The sequence below is a fragment of the Colias philodice genome, chromosome 25, assembly GCF_061535455.1.
Source record: "Colias philodice isolate Cphi_HAF_F1 chromosome 25, ilColPhil1 Martin Lab GWU primary, whole genome shotgun sequence".
In the NCBI taxonomy this organism is placed as follows: domain Eukaryota; kingdom Metazoa; phylum Arthropoda; class Insecta; order Lepidoptera; family Pieridae; genus Colias; species Colias philodice.
In genome coordinates this window covers 6,381,737-6,397,002 of record NC_143110.1, presented here as the reverse complement: position 1 = coordinate 6,397,002, position 15,266 = coordinate 6,381,737, and the positions used below count along the sequence as shown (strand labels likewise).

The 15,266-nt window shown below is 33.1% G+C and overlaps 3 protein-coding genes across 3 annotated transcripts; 2 read left to right on the top strand and 1 right to left on the bottom strand.

Moving 5' to 3' along the window:
* Positions 1–625: 625 nt before the first annotated feature.
* On the bottom strand, positions 626–4,357 carry PheRS-m (Phenylalanyl-tRNA synthetase, mitochondrial). The gene is made up of 3 exons (XM_089710484.1): positions 3,655–4,357; positions 2,665–3,306; positions 626–817 (listed from the first exon to the last, which is right to left on the bottom strand). Exons 1-3 carry the CDS (start codon positions 4,165–4,167, stop codon positions 650–652), a joined length of 1,323 nt encoding a protein of 440 aa, XP_089566610.1. The 5' UTR covers positions 4,168–4,357; the 3' UTR covers positions 626–649.
* A 226-nt stretch (positions 4,358–4,583) lies between these two features.
* Positions 4,584–7,941, top strand: EndoG (endonuclease G, mitochondrial). Its single transcript, XM_089710485.1, has 6 exons — positions 4,584–4,906; positions 5,501–5,703; positions 6,067–6,190; positions 6,893–7,005; positions 7,260–7,440; positions 7,719–7,941. The coding sequence occupies exons 1-6, from the start codon at positions 4,703–4,705 to the stop codon at positions 7,812–7,814; spliced, it is 921 nt and encodes a 306-aa protein (XP_089566611.1). The 5' UTR covers positions 4,584–4,702; the 3' UTR covers positions 7,815–7,941.
* Positions 7,942–8,652: 711 nt separating this feature from the next.
* eIF2alpha (eukaryotic translation initiation factor 2 subunit alpha) lies at positions 8,653–13,238 on the top strand. Its single transcript, XM_089710530.1, has 7 exons — positions 8,653–8,769; positions 8,867–9,104; positions 9,509–9,737; positions 10,147–10,379; positions 10,711–10,826; positions 11,492–11,603; positions 13,106–13,238. The coding sequence occupies exons 2-7, from the start codon at positions 8,867–8,869 to the stop codon at positions 13,171–13,173; spliced, it is 996 nt and encodes a 331-aa protein (XP_089566656.1). The 5' UTR covers positions 8,653–8,769; the 3' UTR covers positions 13,174–13,238.
* Positions 13,239–15,266: the final 2,028 nt, after the last annotated feature.

Genomic DNA, 15,266 nt, shown 5'->3' with positions numbered 1-15,266 from the left:
GTGCACCAAATGCGTCAAACCCTAGAAGTGTACGAAATGCGTCAAACCCCTTCTAGGGTTTGACGCATTTGGTGCACTTCTCAACTTGTACACCATGCTCAAATGGTGAACTTAGCAACTGGTGCACTTCTCAAATGGTACACTTCACAACTGGTGCACTTCGCAAAATGTGCACTTCTTTTTATGATGAGTGGAAATTTGGAAAAATTGTTTAAAAATGAAAGAATCTTTTGTTTTGCGTAGATTATTTTCATAAAAAATATTATCAACCTTTTAAGTAGGTACACTCTTACTTAAATAATTTTCAATGATTATATAAAAGTCACCCGAAAGTTATAAATAAAATTGTGAGAAAGATTTACCTACTGCAAAATTGTTATACTTAATAAGCGGAGCAGAGCCACACGGAGCGCAGCTAGTTTATAATATTAGTTAGCTTATAATTTCACCCCTGTGGCTCCGCTCCAAATTTTCAAATAGGACCAGTAGTTTCTGAGATAAGCGCGTTCAAACAAACAAACTCTTCAGCTTTATAATATTAGTATAGATTAGCATATACATTAATATTTTAGTGATCTTAATCAATGATAAATTTTATAGGGTGTGTGATAAATTAAAGACAATATAGTTCAACCAATTTATTAACACATTATCTAATAACAACTCCAAAGGCTTGTTCTGCCGCTTTCTCTATTTGTTTATGGATGAGGTTAACTTCTGCTTGCGTCAGAGTTCTTTCTAAATGCCTGTATACAATACTGTAACATAGGCTATGCTTCTTTGTTTTTGGATGTATGAATTTGTCCTTCAGTTTTACCTGTAAATAATCGAGCAAATCTATTTATATAAAAATGAAACCCATTTTCCTTGGTCACGGTATCACGCGTGAACGGGTGGATCGATTATTTCTTTTTTTATTATATTCCTTGAAGTACGAGGATGGTTCTTATGTAGAGAAAACGTAAATATGTACCACGGGCGAAGCCGGGCCGGACCGCTAGTGAGATCAATGTGAATAAAATTAAATTTTTAGGTATGTTGGTTAGGTACCTCCGAGAATTTGGCACCACACTTTGAAGTTAGAAAAATTTTAATGGTTGTTCTAGGTTTGTTCTATATTGTTCTTAACCTATTTGTTTTAGTATGAAAAAGAAAATAGTTTGACAGGCTAATAGTGCTTGACAAATTGGTGACGTCATGTATCGATAAAAATACAATAATTATAATTATCTATCTTTTATGTAATTATTGTTAACATTTTGGTGAAACATATTATTTCAGTTTAATTTGAACACGTGCTTGTAAATAAGTTAATTTCGACGATCATTTAAAAAATGCCACGTACTAATTGCGCAATATTCGGCTGCTTGAATTCAACTATACCAATTATACCACGATTTTGTTCAATATGTCGAGAAAATGGATAACATTTTCGTTGCTGCTTTAAGAGAGAACACATAAACTGTAAAGTGGCTGAATAAATTTACAACGAATTAAACATAAGTTACTTAAAAAAACTGTTCTTAAGATTGAGAATATTTAACACCTTAAAATTTAACAATACATTCCGAATTAGTCGTAGTAGACGAAAGTATTTTTCAGTAAATAATTTGTAATTTTTTTTTTCGAATAAAGGCATATTTATGTGATGGTTATTTTAATATCTATACATATGTATAATAAAATCGTAGGAAAATCAAAACTGTAGATTGAATATTTTTTTAAAAGAATACTTACAATAGATACTGAAGCCAAAAATATAGTAAGGCTACAAACTGAAACAATCGATATTTATTTAACGTGAAGTCATTGACATCACTTTTCTATACTATATATCTTTGTCATTCAAAATCTGCGGATGTGTCACCCGCTACTATCGATCCCCCTCAATACCCTCGTAAACACGCTTGATGGGGGGGGGGAGCCATTTCGAACATTTTGTATGAAGTTTCCTTACTGTATGTATCTGTATATTGTGTTAGGTAGGTTGTTGGTAGGTTGCGCATGTTTCACACAAAAACTACTGCTCAACTATTTAATTCTAAAGTTTTTAATGAAATTATAGAATATTTAGCACATGATTACTTTTTACCTACTAAATGGATAAAATTTATGCACATACCACTATAATAATTCAGTATGGTATCTCAAATTTTTGTTTCCGAAATAATTAAAATATAATTTGGAAAATCCAAAAGTGCACGCCTCATAATTTTTTTTTAATAAATATTTATTAATTATTATTTTTGTTTATTTAATAACAATTAAACCACATCGAATCAGACCCTGAAAAATGAAAGGATTCTATTCCTGAGCATACTCAAGCGTAAGAGAAAAAAAAAGACTCGATTAGTAAAGTATTTCGGTCGCTATCGTGTTAACAAGAAAAAGGATCCGCACATACAGACACACGGACGTCCAAGACAGAACTTTTTTAAACTGTTTTTTAACTAGTTTAAATAACAAAAATGACATCAAAAATATCATGAACGTTAAAAATAGTGTTTTTTCTTAATATGTGTGTGTATGTATTATCTTACAAGTGCAATGTATGATACATAAAGACATTTTAAGTTTGAAAAATCAGATGTTTTGCGCGAAGTGACAGTAGTACCCACCTCAACGCTTCGCTTATGAGGCATGCAATAGAAAAATAATACTAACCTGTTCTACAATATCACCACCAACATCCCTCACCAAGTCATAAAAGTCATTACTCATGAAAGTATCTATGGTATAATTAGGAGGTAACCAAAATGACAAATCGTTACTACATTGAGGGTATATAGATACCGGTTTATATGATATCTTGGCATTTAGCTCTTTATCCTGGAATTGCATTAAAAATCCAGAATCGGTACTCCACATTAGCCGAATGTCTGGTATTTTGTATAGCGCCATGGCCAGTCTTTCCAAACCTAGACCAAATGCGTATGCTATGCTATTATTAGGTCCGGCATTGGCAAGTATTTCGTTTCGCACAATACCACAGCCTAGAACTTCCATCCATTTATTGTCATAGAAGATCTCTAGTTCCCAGGAAGGATGGGTGAAGGGAAAGTATTCGTCAACCCATCTGTGTTTAATATCATCTCCGAATAGTGCTTTTACCAAACCGATTAGATGATTTTTTAATTGTGCTTCCATCAATTTAGTAGCTTCTAATGTATGGCAGCTCTGTTTTGTTGGATCGTCGATTGTATTCTTAAATGTTTGTGGGTTATCAGTAAATGACTTTTCAAATATTTCCAGACTGGGGTGGTTTTCAAATAATTGTTCCTTAAGTTGAGATCGCACAGCATCTACCTGGAAGATAACAGATATTTTGTAAGTAATTTTTAAGAGTATCATCAAAATGATAAATAAATAGGCAAACATACAAATATGTTTTGAAATTATATTCATTACATCGACCCTATCTTTTAACTTAACTCTATAAACATGTGGTTGTATTAGATCTATGTTTATTTTATGTTTATGATTTTATTAAATTTGTGAACTGTTTCCAAAACCAATTTTTTTTTAGATTGAGAACTAATATACTAATATAACTAGCATAATAATATATTGTTCCTAAATCGCATAATTAGTGATGTTTTTATTAGATTTTATCTCAAGTCAACCTCTAAAATATATAATAATAAGCAAACCCACCTGATGAAAAACTGGAAAATGAGTAGAATCTATTTCATCCCTTCTATATACATCACCAATCATAAGAAAGTTATCCAGACCGGCACGAAGCAGCTCACTTTGATGTGCTGTCATGTGAGCTCGCAGAAGTAATGAATTATTTACGTAATAACAATCCGACTTAGCCCTACTAACATGGTCAATTGGTATAAGCAAATCATCAAAGTTCTGCTTCGTAGAGACAATCGGTGATAAGTTATCGTATACGCTGAATGTTGGGTTACCTCCATGCGTAAATGATGAGTAGAAATAATTCACAATTCGCTGCCGCACAATGGACAGTGGATGGCCCTTTTGCAAGTGTAAATTCCTATTTAAATATGATATTATTTTTGGCGTAATGTTTGTATAATCATCTGTAGGATATTCTTTATTGTTTATTTGAATAGAGGCAACAGATTTAGCCGCTGTACTGAAATAAGCCTTGAAAAGGTAAGTGGATAATATTCGCGATCTTGTTAGAATTATCGTCATTGTTATTTTATTTCTCCTTCAGGATGTGTTCAAATTATGTCACTTGTGGCATCAATGATATAGATTTGAGCAGTTCTGTGGTAATTTATATTAGGTTAGAGTTTTATTTTTAATATTTACACATTTTAAAATAAAAATTGTGATCCTATATTAGTCCTTTAATAGATGTCAACTTGACTTTGATATATTTTGACATTGAAATTAGATAACATTTGAATACAGATTAAACTACTTCATTTTAATATTAATCAGCTGTTACGTTTAATAGAACATTGGTAGTGATGAATTAATTCAGTTTACTAAATTTAACGTAGGAATAACTTTTCAATATCCACGATTAATATTTTAGTGATTATTCTTTTATATTACTTAATTATTCTTAGACAGTAAACACATCAGTCATCAACTGTCCCTGTCATTTGTCAATATAGAGAACGCAAAGAGAACGAGAACAATAACACAGCTGTTAATTGTTAACCTTAAATAAAAGGTTTTAACCTTTTTAATTATATAAGAACCATTTAATAATAAAACAATGATATCAAAGCGACTTCTACATATAGCGCAATTAAGCGCAGTAGGATTAGCTGGTTATTTGGTGGGATATAAGGGAAAGAATAAAAACGATGAATCCCTAGATGTAAATGGAAAAACATTACGAAGTTTACCTGCATTACCAATATTTGGGACTGTATCTGCTGCAGTACCGTATACAGAAGGAGGTGGAGCGAAAGATAGGGTATGTTTAATTCATTATACAGTTTTAATCATTCCATTAACGTAACTTACTGCATGGTCCACCGTCCACCTAGTAACATCGAATTGATAATTACATCTATATTATAATATAAAACTCAAAGGTGACTGATATAGTGATCTATCAACGCACAGCCCAAACCACTGGACGTATCGGGCTGAAATTTGGCATGCAGGTAGATGTCATAACGTAGGCGTCCCCTAAGAAAGGATTTTAGAAAATTCATCCCCTAAAGGGGTAAAATAGGGAATAGAAGTTTGTATGAAACTTTTTATTCCTTGGATGTATTTGCATGAAATTTAGCACACATATAGAAGGTAACTGGGATAATCACATAGTATAAGATTTATCCCGGAAATCCCACGGGAACGGGAACTATGCGGGTTTTTCTTTGAGAACGCGGGCGAAGCCGCGGGCAAAAAGCTAGTTATATTATATTACTCAAACAAAACAGGAGTTCCGCTTTATGAAACATTATTCATGTCTCTATACCTTTCCATTTATCTAATGGTAACATTCATAGATTAAAATCATCATTACTATATAGTTAGGTAAAGTCAATATTCACCTTTTCAGATATCAGAAATAATGAAATATGGGTTCCCGGGTCTGGACAATGTGCGCTCTTATGATGATTTTGTGTTGTCCTATGATCGTCGCACGAGGGTTCCTCATTGGGTGTTTGAGCACATAACCAAGGATCATGTGAGCAAGAATGATGCTGTGGATAGAAGCAAATGTGACTTTAAGCCAGATGAAAGCATTCATCCCTTCTTTAGGTACTTATTATATGTAGGTCTGCAAAAAATTTGGTGATGTATCATTTTATAAATTAAAATACAGAATATAGATATAGATAATACAGAAATAAATGATAAATACTATGTTAACAATGGTAGGTATAAAAGGGTAATATTGCATAGAAGACGGAAACAGTGTAGACTGCAAAAATACATAATAACAAGTCAATTAAAGAACAGAAAAAAAAATAACTTATGTGTGGCCTGTATAAAAATTTTGGTTTTGAAGCAGGAAGAAACATGTTTCATGTCATATTTTTATAAGCTTACATGTTTAAATTCCATATGCATTTGGCAAAAATTTTGTCAATTGTTATGTAATTTTTATGAATAATTCTTCAGGTCACAGAACAGTGACTACAAGGGCTCAGGGTTTGACCGTGGCCACATGGCTGCAGCTGGTAACCATCGTCTAGCACAGAGGCATGTTGACCAGACATTCTTCTTGACTAATATGGCCCCACAGGTATCTATGACTCTGATATTACACACTATATTAGCTTCACCTATGTTTGTTTGTAACCGACTTCTTTGGGCGCGATTTTGACCCACTTTAAACGGCCAGATTTCGTTCAAACTTTGTAGATTTATTGAGGACCGATGACAATACACTAATTGGATAAAATTTTCTATTTTTTAGTTCGGTTTTCTATAAAAAGCGTGTTTTTTAGTTTTTTTAAACTATTATTATATTATTTTTTCTGAGACATTGCATTGTAAGTTTGTGGTGCGTCAATGTAAAACCGATTCATCAGAACATTTAATTCTTCTGAATTATTCTTCAAGATATTTGCTTGTAATTATGTATTTGTTTTCAACTGTACTAATCCATACTAATACATATTATAAATGCGAAAGTAACTCTGTCTGTCTGTTACTCAATCACGCCTAAACTACTGAACCAATTTGCATGAAATTTGGTATAGAAATATTTTGATATCCCAGAAAGGACATAGGCTACTTTTTACCCCGGGATAGGATAGGTTTTATCCCGGAAATCCCACGGGAACTATGCGGGTTTTTCTTTGACTGCGCGGGCGAAGCCGCGGGTGGAAAGCTAGTATAGTTATATATTCTAAAATTTGCAACAAATTAAGAATGTAAAATGTTCTACTCAATAAGAATTGATTAAGTACATAAAAACTAAAGAAATGATATTTCATTTCAGGTGGGTCAAGGTTTCAATAGAGATTCATGGAATAGATTGGAAAAACATGTGAGGAAGCTGACAAAAGTTTATGATAATGTTTATTGCTGCACTGGTCCGTTATACTTACCCAGGTACCCGCGATACACGCGACATGCGCTACACAGACCAAAAAGTTTGAGACGATGTAATAAAAGTTTCACTTTAAAAAAACAATTTATTTAAAAATGTTGTGTGGTTTTATGAAACTACGGTAAAAGTGAAACTTAGGCACAAAATTATCGTATTTGTACGATAATTATCATACGGTTCGACCGCCACGCGACATGCGCTACACAGACCAAAAAGTTTGAGACGATGTAATAAAAGTTTCACTTTAAAATTTTAGGAAAGAAGCTGACGGCAAGTCGTATGTAAAGTATCAAGTGATAGGTGCAAACACAGTAGCCGTTCCCACACATTTTTACAAAGTTGTAGTGTGTGAGGCTCCAGACGGCAGCTTGCATATGGAGTCCTATGTTATGCCTAATCAGAAGCTATCTGATGAGACTCCTGTGTCCTCATATATGGTAAATATTGTTATTTTTCTGTATGAATATTGTTAATTTCTGAAATGAATGACTAAATGATTGGCTTTGGTATATTTTAATGATGTTTTTTACTTTAAATATCGCCATTATATTTCGATAAGTAAGAAAAAAAAGGAAGTAATGTTTGAATTTAATAGTTGATCACAAGGCACAAACAATTCATAAGTCCAAAGATTAGAATATCTTAAATTAAAGTTCTAAATTAAACCTTTTTTCTATAAAAAATTAAAATGGCTCATTTTTTATTTATTTTACAGGTGCCACCAGAGACAATAGAAAAAGCTGCCGGACTTTTGTTCTTTGACAAAATACATCGAAGTAAATTGACGACGATTAACGGGAAAAAAGTTTAAAATTTAAGACATAGTGCAATTTTATTATTTTAACTAGTTTTAATAGTGTAAATAGATTTTATTATTGATTATTTGTATTGTGAATTATATGATGTTGAATTTTTTTTAAATACATATCAAATGAAAATGCCTGTTTTTTATTTAAAACACCTGTTAGATTTAATATCACCCACAATTACAAATCGATTGAAATAAATATAAAATGCTATCAAATCCAGTTCAAAAAAAAATTTAAAGATTTATGAGAGGTTAGGTTTTTCTTATAATTGTATTAGTACTCTATAAGTAAGTACTTGAATTTGAGGCAAATTTAAGAAAAGCATCATCGCTTTCGCTCTTTTTTGCAATTAAAAACAAAGGCCTTTAAAAAAATGTAGTATATTGATGAAATTAAGGATGATACTTTTAATTTAATAAGGTCTACGTTCAAATTACCTTTTACCTAAATTAAAAGTATCATCCTTAAGTTCATCGTTTAGTTACCTACGTATTAAATTAAAGGTATTATTGATGATGGATTCGGTCAATTTGAGGTTCCAGGCGATGGAATGGACCCTTGCATCAAATCATATAAATAAAAAAATATAATATATATAATAAAAAAAATATCAAACTGAAACATCATGATGTATAGGTAGGAAGATTATCGTGTTGGTTTTCAATATTTGAAAAATCAATAGAAAGTTACGCATGCCGTATTAATTGAATCATCAAATAAACCTTTGAATATTGTCTACGCAAATTTTATTTTTAATTCAATTCAAATCAAATTTTATTCCTCAATTGCCTTGTATTCTATAGAGCTGAAATGACATTATTAAGAGTTGCAACTTCCATTAATTGTCACTAATCACTTGTCAATTGTCAGTTTTGGAAGGCTCAACGTGAACAAAATAGTTTCATCAGATTTTACAAAGTTAAATTACTAAAAAACTACACACGAAAGTTTGTAAAGGTTTGTTTACTCAAAAGCAATCGATCGCTCCCATTATTCTGCATTCAAACAAATATCAATTTCATTCTAAAGAGGTTATAATTCCCCCAATTTTCAGATGCCTCTGTCGTGTAGGTTTTACCAGGAGAAATATCCTGAAGTGGAAGATGTAGTGATGGTAAATGTGCGTTCCATCGCCGAGATGGGCGCATACGTACATTTGCTCGAATACAATAATATCGAGGGCATGATATTGCTCTCTGAGTTGTCCAGACGTCGTATTCGTTCTATCAACAAATTGATTCGTGTTGGCAAGACTGAGCCGGTTGTGGTCATCAGAGTGGACAAAGAAAAGGGTAATTGATATAACTAACTATATTGTGACTAGTTTTTGATATGGTTCATAGTGTAAAATAAGTTCTATAAGATATAAGATTCTATTAAGTTGTCTCATGGCATTTTTACGTTATGTTTTTGAAAGACGTGTAAAGATAATAAGAAATCGAATATAATTATGTTTTGATTAAAAGAAAATGAAGAAAAGTGAATTTCTGGCATGACTAAATTTTGATTCACAGTATAAAGGTAGACCTTGTGTCTTGTTCGACTAAAAATAAACTACAACGTAACAAACTATTAAATTGTTACGGCAAGTTTATTCCATAAGAAAGTACTATACCAATTAAATTTCCTTAACAATTCACGGAATATAAAATTGACCGAAAAGGAAATAATACTGTTCCACTATTCTTCATTCCAGGTTACATAGACTTGTCAAAACGTCGTGTTTCCGCGGAGGACATTGACAAGTGCACAGAGAGGTACGCCAAGGCGAAAGCAGTGAACTCGATCCTGCGGCACGTAGCGGAACTGCTGCATTACGAGAACTCGGATCAATTGGAAGAGCTGTACAAGAGAACGGCTTGGCATTTCGAAGAGAAGTATAAGAAGAAGGCGTCAGCATATGACTTCTTTAAACAGGCTGCTGTGTAAGTTAACAAATATAGCAAAAAATATACTTTCTAAAATGCTGTAAATGTTTTCATGGAAACAATTAATAAACATAAAAACTCAAACAGTTATTTATTCAACTTGACTTTGTTTAAAAGTACTTGTAAATCATCAAAATACAGAAATATGATAATTTACCACCGGTTCAGAAATCAGTTTCCATAAAGGAGAAACCAACTGCTTTATTAACTGCAGGGCGTAGATTTTAATTGATAATCTAACGAAAAACCTAAAATACTTATTTATAAGACAATAACAGCCATAAGGCCGCCCACTGTATGCCGATTGTATCTTTTATTTTGTGTCGTCTTAATCTTGTATTTCCTATACAGTGAAGAATAAATAAAATAAATAAAAATAATAACTTTTATATCATCATTTTTACAGAGACCCCTCAGTATTGAACGAATGCGGTCTAGACGAGAAGACGAAAGAAGTGCTCTTAGCGAACATCAAGAGGAAACTCACATCGCAAGCTGTTAAGATTCGTGCGGACATTGAATGTGCGTGCTACGGCTATGAGGGCATTGACGCAGTGAAGGCTGCGTTGAAAGCTGGCCTTTCATTGTCGACACCAGAGATGCCTATCAAAATCAATCTCATTGCACCACCTTTGTATGGTAAGGTTATTTTAACTCTATTTAGTGTGTGATTTTGAATTTCATGATGCTTTTTTTACTGCTTGCCCATTTTTGTATTTATTTATATAATTATTTATCATCATTTATAAAAAGTTGTTCAAAAAATATTATCTTAATTTAAGGTAATTTAAAATTCGAAATATGTACAGTAGTGTCTTTAGATTTTTGTTCCCACTCGCAACATAAAAATTTACCTTTTTATTACACTTCCTCAAGGTGTTCTCAATTTATGCCATTAAAATTATTTATAATAATATATTTTTTTATTTCAATTTGTGGCAGAAATGCTTTATTTACTATAAAATTCCAGTCATGACCACATCAACGCCCGAGAAAACGGACGGTCTCAAAGCGCTACAGGACGCGATCGACAAGATCAATGAAACAATCACAGAAGCTGGTGGCGTGTTTAATGTGCAAATGGCGGTAAGAATGCATTTATTTATGTCTACTAATTGAAAAACACAACTTTCATCAGCAAAGAGAAATAAAAATTAAAATGTCATCCTTAGATTGTTCAAAAAATTTTTTGTTGTTTCGTTTAGAGAACGGTAGACAACGAAATTAAATTATATTGTTTCAATTTTGCCAATCAACAATGTACCTTTAATTCATTCTACTAGACTTCTATAATGAACAATTTTTATTTTGAATTGTCAAAATTCATCTTAACATTTCCAACTTTTTCAAAACACAACTCATTACACAATAAATTAGAGTAATAATTTTTCAATCATTTTCAACTGACTTCAAACAAGGAGAAGTTTTCAAATTAACTGTATTTTTTGAAGTGAAAACTTCTTTAGCGGCGTTGGGTATAAAATCTCAAACTCGCGTCAGGACACGTGGCTGATCGAAAAAGCGTAAGACGGTTTTTTTTTTAGCCCTTATATTCCATGCGTAAGACGGATACCATTCCAAAATATCAAACATGCTGAACGTTAATAATCAAGTTTTCACTTCTGCCGGCACTCCCGGAGTGCAACCCGTCTTTTTTTTTTGATTGTGGGTTTGATGTTATGAAAATTCGGTGAACCGATTTTGATGATACTTTTTTTTTCATATGACACATAAAATTTATAAATTTGCAGCCTAAAGTGGTCACAGCGACCGACGAGGCGGAACTCGCGCGGCAAATGGAGCGCGCGGAGGCGGAGAACGCGGAAGTCGCCGGAGACTCCGCGGAGGAGGACGAGGACCAAGGTGGGGGTTCAAATTCAAATTCAAATTAATTTATTTGCCAAAGAACATGGTATACATAGATGTTAACAATTGAGTTCCAGCATGTTCAGCCATTATTTACAGCATGCAAATGTCACTTAATTATAAATCAAAATTTCATTTATTATTTTCATTATCATTACATTGGTTGTTTTTATTACACGCTTTATATTAGCTTCACCTGTATGTTTGTAACCGACTTCTTTGGGCGCGATTTTGACCCACTTTAAACGGCCAGATTTCGTTCAAACTTTGTAGATTTATTGAGGACCGATGAAAATACACTAATTTGATAAAAAATTTCTATTTTTTAAATCGGTTATCTATAAAAAGCGTGTTTTTTTAGTTTTTTTAACTATTATTTTTATTGTTGTTTTTAAGCTATTGCATAGCTATAAATTTATAAAGAATAGAAAAAATTCGATCACGAGGCGGGACTCGAACCCGCATCCTTTCGCGCCATTCCGGGGCGGATGCCTGACCAATTCAGCCACTCGTGACCCGCCAGAGCAATCGAATTTATTCTATTCTTTCAGTTTTATGTGTCTGAAGGGACACACCGCGCGCCATCTATTGAGATGATTAACAACCATTTCAATTATATTTCATAGCTTCTATTGCGGGCCTTGAGCGCGGGGACCGAATCCAGAAATTCCGTAACGAAAAATACCTCACGCTCCCCACTCCGACGGGCACGGAGGTGTGGCTTGAAGGCATGCTATACCGCGGCAGACCACAAGTGCCACACGTCTTTTGAAGTGAAACTTCTTTATCGGGGTTGGACAAAAATTTAGTGTAACATTTTTGCGTTACGCCGTACGCGTGACATTTTTGCGTTACGCCATACTAGTAACATTTTTAAGGTCATAAAGAAGTTTCACTTCTTACGTGTGTACTCTAGTACACGCATACATTTTTTTTTCTGTGATCCGCCGTCATTGTAGATATTTATTGAGAGAACGCGGAATTCGCTGAGCACACCTCGGGGGAGTGAGTGAAGGCTTTCTTGTCAGTGTCAAGTTTTTTTTTTGTAGAGGTTATTTTTTTATATTGATTCTGTTTTGACTTGTGCCAGCCCAAGTTATAATTTAAAATGAGAGTTTTTATACATACATGTTGAGTATATTTTTCTGCTGAAATTGTAAGATTTTGGTTTAAGCAGTGACATGCGTGCTAATGATAGAAATGCAACCTAAATAGAATATCATATTTTTAGTACTAAAAAATCTAAGCTTTCACGTCTATAGGCAATTCTTAGTTCGTACTACTGCTTGCTACTTGTTTAATGTTGTAGAACTAATATATCATCTTTTTATCCCCGATTTCGATGAAATTTAGTAAAGACGTAAGTATAATAAGTAAATGTGAGCAAAACCCCGGGCAGCGTAGCGTAGCGTTTAGCTACTATTATGTATTCTGTGCCCCGGGCCCAAAACTAGTATTAATATATTTATTTCATTAATTATTTTTATTATTTGTACTAGGTATGGGTGATGCTGGTGCTGACGATGAGCCACAACAAAATGGAGCGTCTGAAGAGGAAGAGGATTGAACTGTTTCAAATATACTGTATACATACATTGTAATGCATATTCAATATACTACATTTTTTTAAAAGGCCTTTGTTTTTAATTGAATTAAAATATGTGCGAAGAGATGATTTTCTTAAATTTGCCTTAAATTCAACTACATATGTTCTTATAGAGTACTAATATAGGATTATAAGAACAACCTAACCTCTCATAAATCTATAAAAAATTTTTTGAACTGGATTTGATAGCATTTTATATTCATTCCAATCGATTTATAATAATTGTGGGTGATATTACCTAAATCTAACAGGGTGTTTTAAATAAAAAACTGGTATTTCATTTGATATGTATTTAAAAACAAATAATTTCAACATCATATAATATTCACAATAATTATAATCAATTATAAAATCTATTTACACTATTATAACTAGTTAAAATAATAAAATTGCTCTATGTCTTAAATTTTACACTTTTTTTCCGTTAATCGTCGTCAATTTACTTCTATGTATTTTGTCAAAGAATAAAAGTCCGGCAGCTTTTTCTATTGTCTCTGGTGGCACCTGTAAAATAAAAATAAAATATTAGCCATTTATTTTAAACAAGCTTCCGCCCGCGTGGTGTTTTGATAAAAAACCTATATGTAGCCTATGTTCTTTCTCAGGGTCTAAAGATTGTCTGTGCCAAATTTAATCAAAATCGGTTGAGAGGTTTAAGCGGGAAAGCGTAACAGACAGACAGAGTTACTTTCGCATTTATAATATTAGTAGGGATTAATAGAGGAACATTTAAGATTTTCTTCAAAACTGTTTTTATTATTCAATCATGAGACAGAAATGGACGATCGCCTATTTAACTCAATATAAATCATACATTACTTCTCAAAGATACCTACAGTTGCAGTGTTCCGTCCACTTATTGCCAAAATTACAATTTCTTTATAATACTTACTTTAATACTTATCGAATTACTATCGGTCCGCCCCGGCTTCGCCCGTAGCACCTACATGTTTAAACTATCCTATCTCTCAAGTTGGATCGAACTGCACATGGTGTGCGAATTTTATTATAATCGGTTAAGTGGTTTAGGAGTCCATTGAGGACAAACATTGTGACACGTGATTTAATATATTAAGATAATGACACAATTTAAAGTAAAAAATATCATTAAAATAGGCCAAACTGAAACATTTATATGACAATAATATTTACCATATATGAAGACACAGGAGTTTCATCAGATAGCTTCTGATTAGGCATAACATAGGACTCCATATGCAAGCTGCCATCTGGAGCCTCACACACTACAACTTTGTAAAAATGTGTGGGAACGGCGACTGAATTTGCACCTATCACTTGATACTTTACATATGACTTGCCGTCAGCTTCTTTCCTAATTTTTTATTTTGTAAATTATAAGTATAGCCAGTGCAAAATAAACAATACAGATATGAATGGTTTTTGTCTATAAGAGAATATTTTATTTTATTTATTTAATGGCAAAGAGAATAAATAATAATAAAGTAAGAAATAGTAAATTAAAAGAGTATTAAAAGAATTTACTTTCAATTAATTTTTTTAAGTTATATTCATACTAAGACCAAGTAGATTTATTAAATCAATGATATTGTAATATGTAGAAGTAAAATTATAATAGATTGTAAAAAAATATTACTTGGGCAAGTATAAGAGCTAGCGCGCACGAGCAACTTTGTCTCCGCAACTATTTTGTCTCTCCCACCTATGGGCTAGTATGAAAGTGCGCGCACGTAGCGACGCAACTCCCGGGAGACTTTTTTGTCCGCGGGTTTGGAGACAAGCCCGCGACGCAACTGTCGCCCTATCTATTGGTTTCAATTAGTGTCCGACCGAACTTTCGGTTTCGGTTTCGGTTTCGGCCGAGTTTCGGCCAAAAATCTAGTTTCGGCCGCAGTTTCGGTTTCGGCCAAAATCGGCCGAAACTTTTGCCGAAACCGAAACTTATTTCGCAAGTTCAGTGAACTTAGTTCACACACGTTCACGCTCGCCTAACTTCGTTTTCCTCGGCAACGCTTTGACGGACGCTGTCAAAGCGTTGGTTGACCCACGCTGGTGGAAAGAATTTTTGATTAACT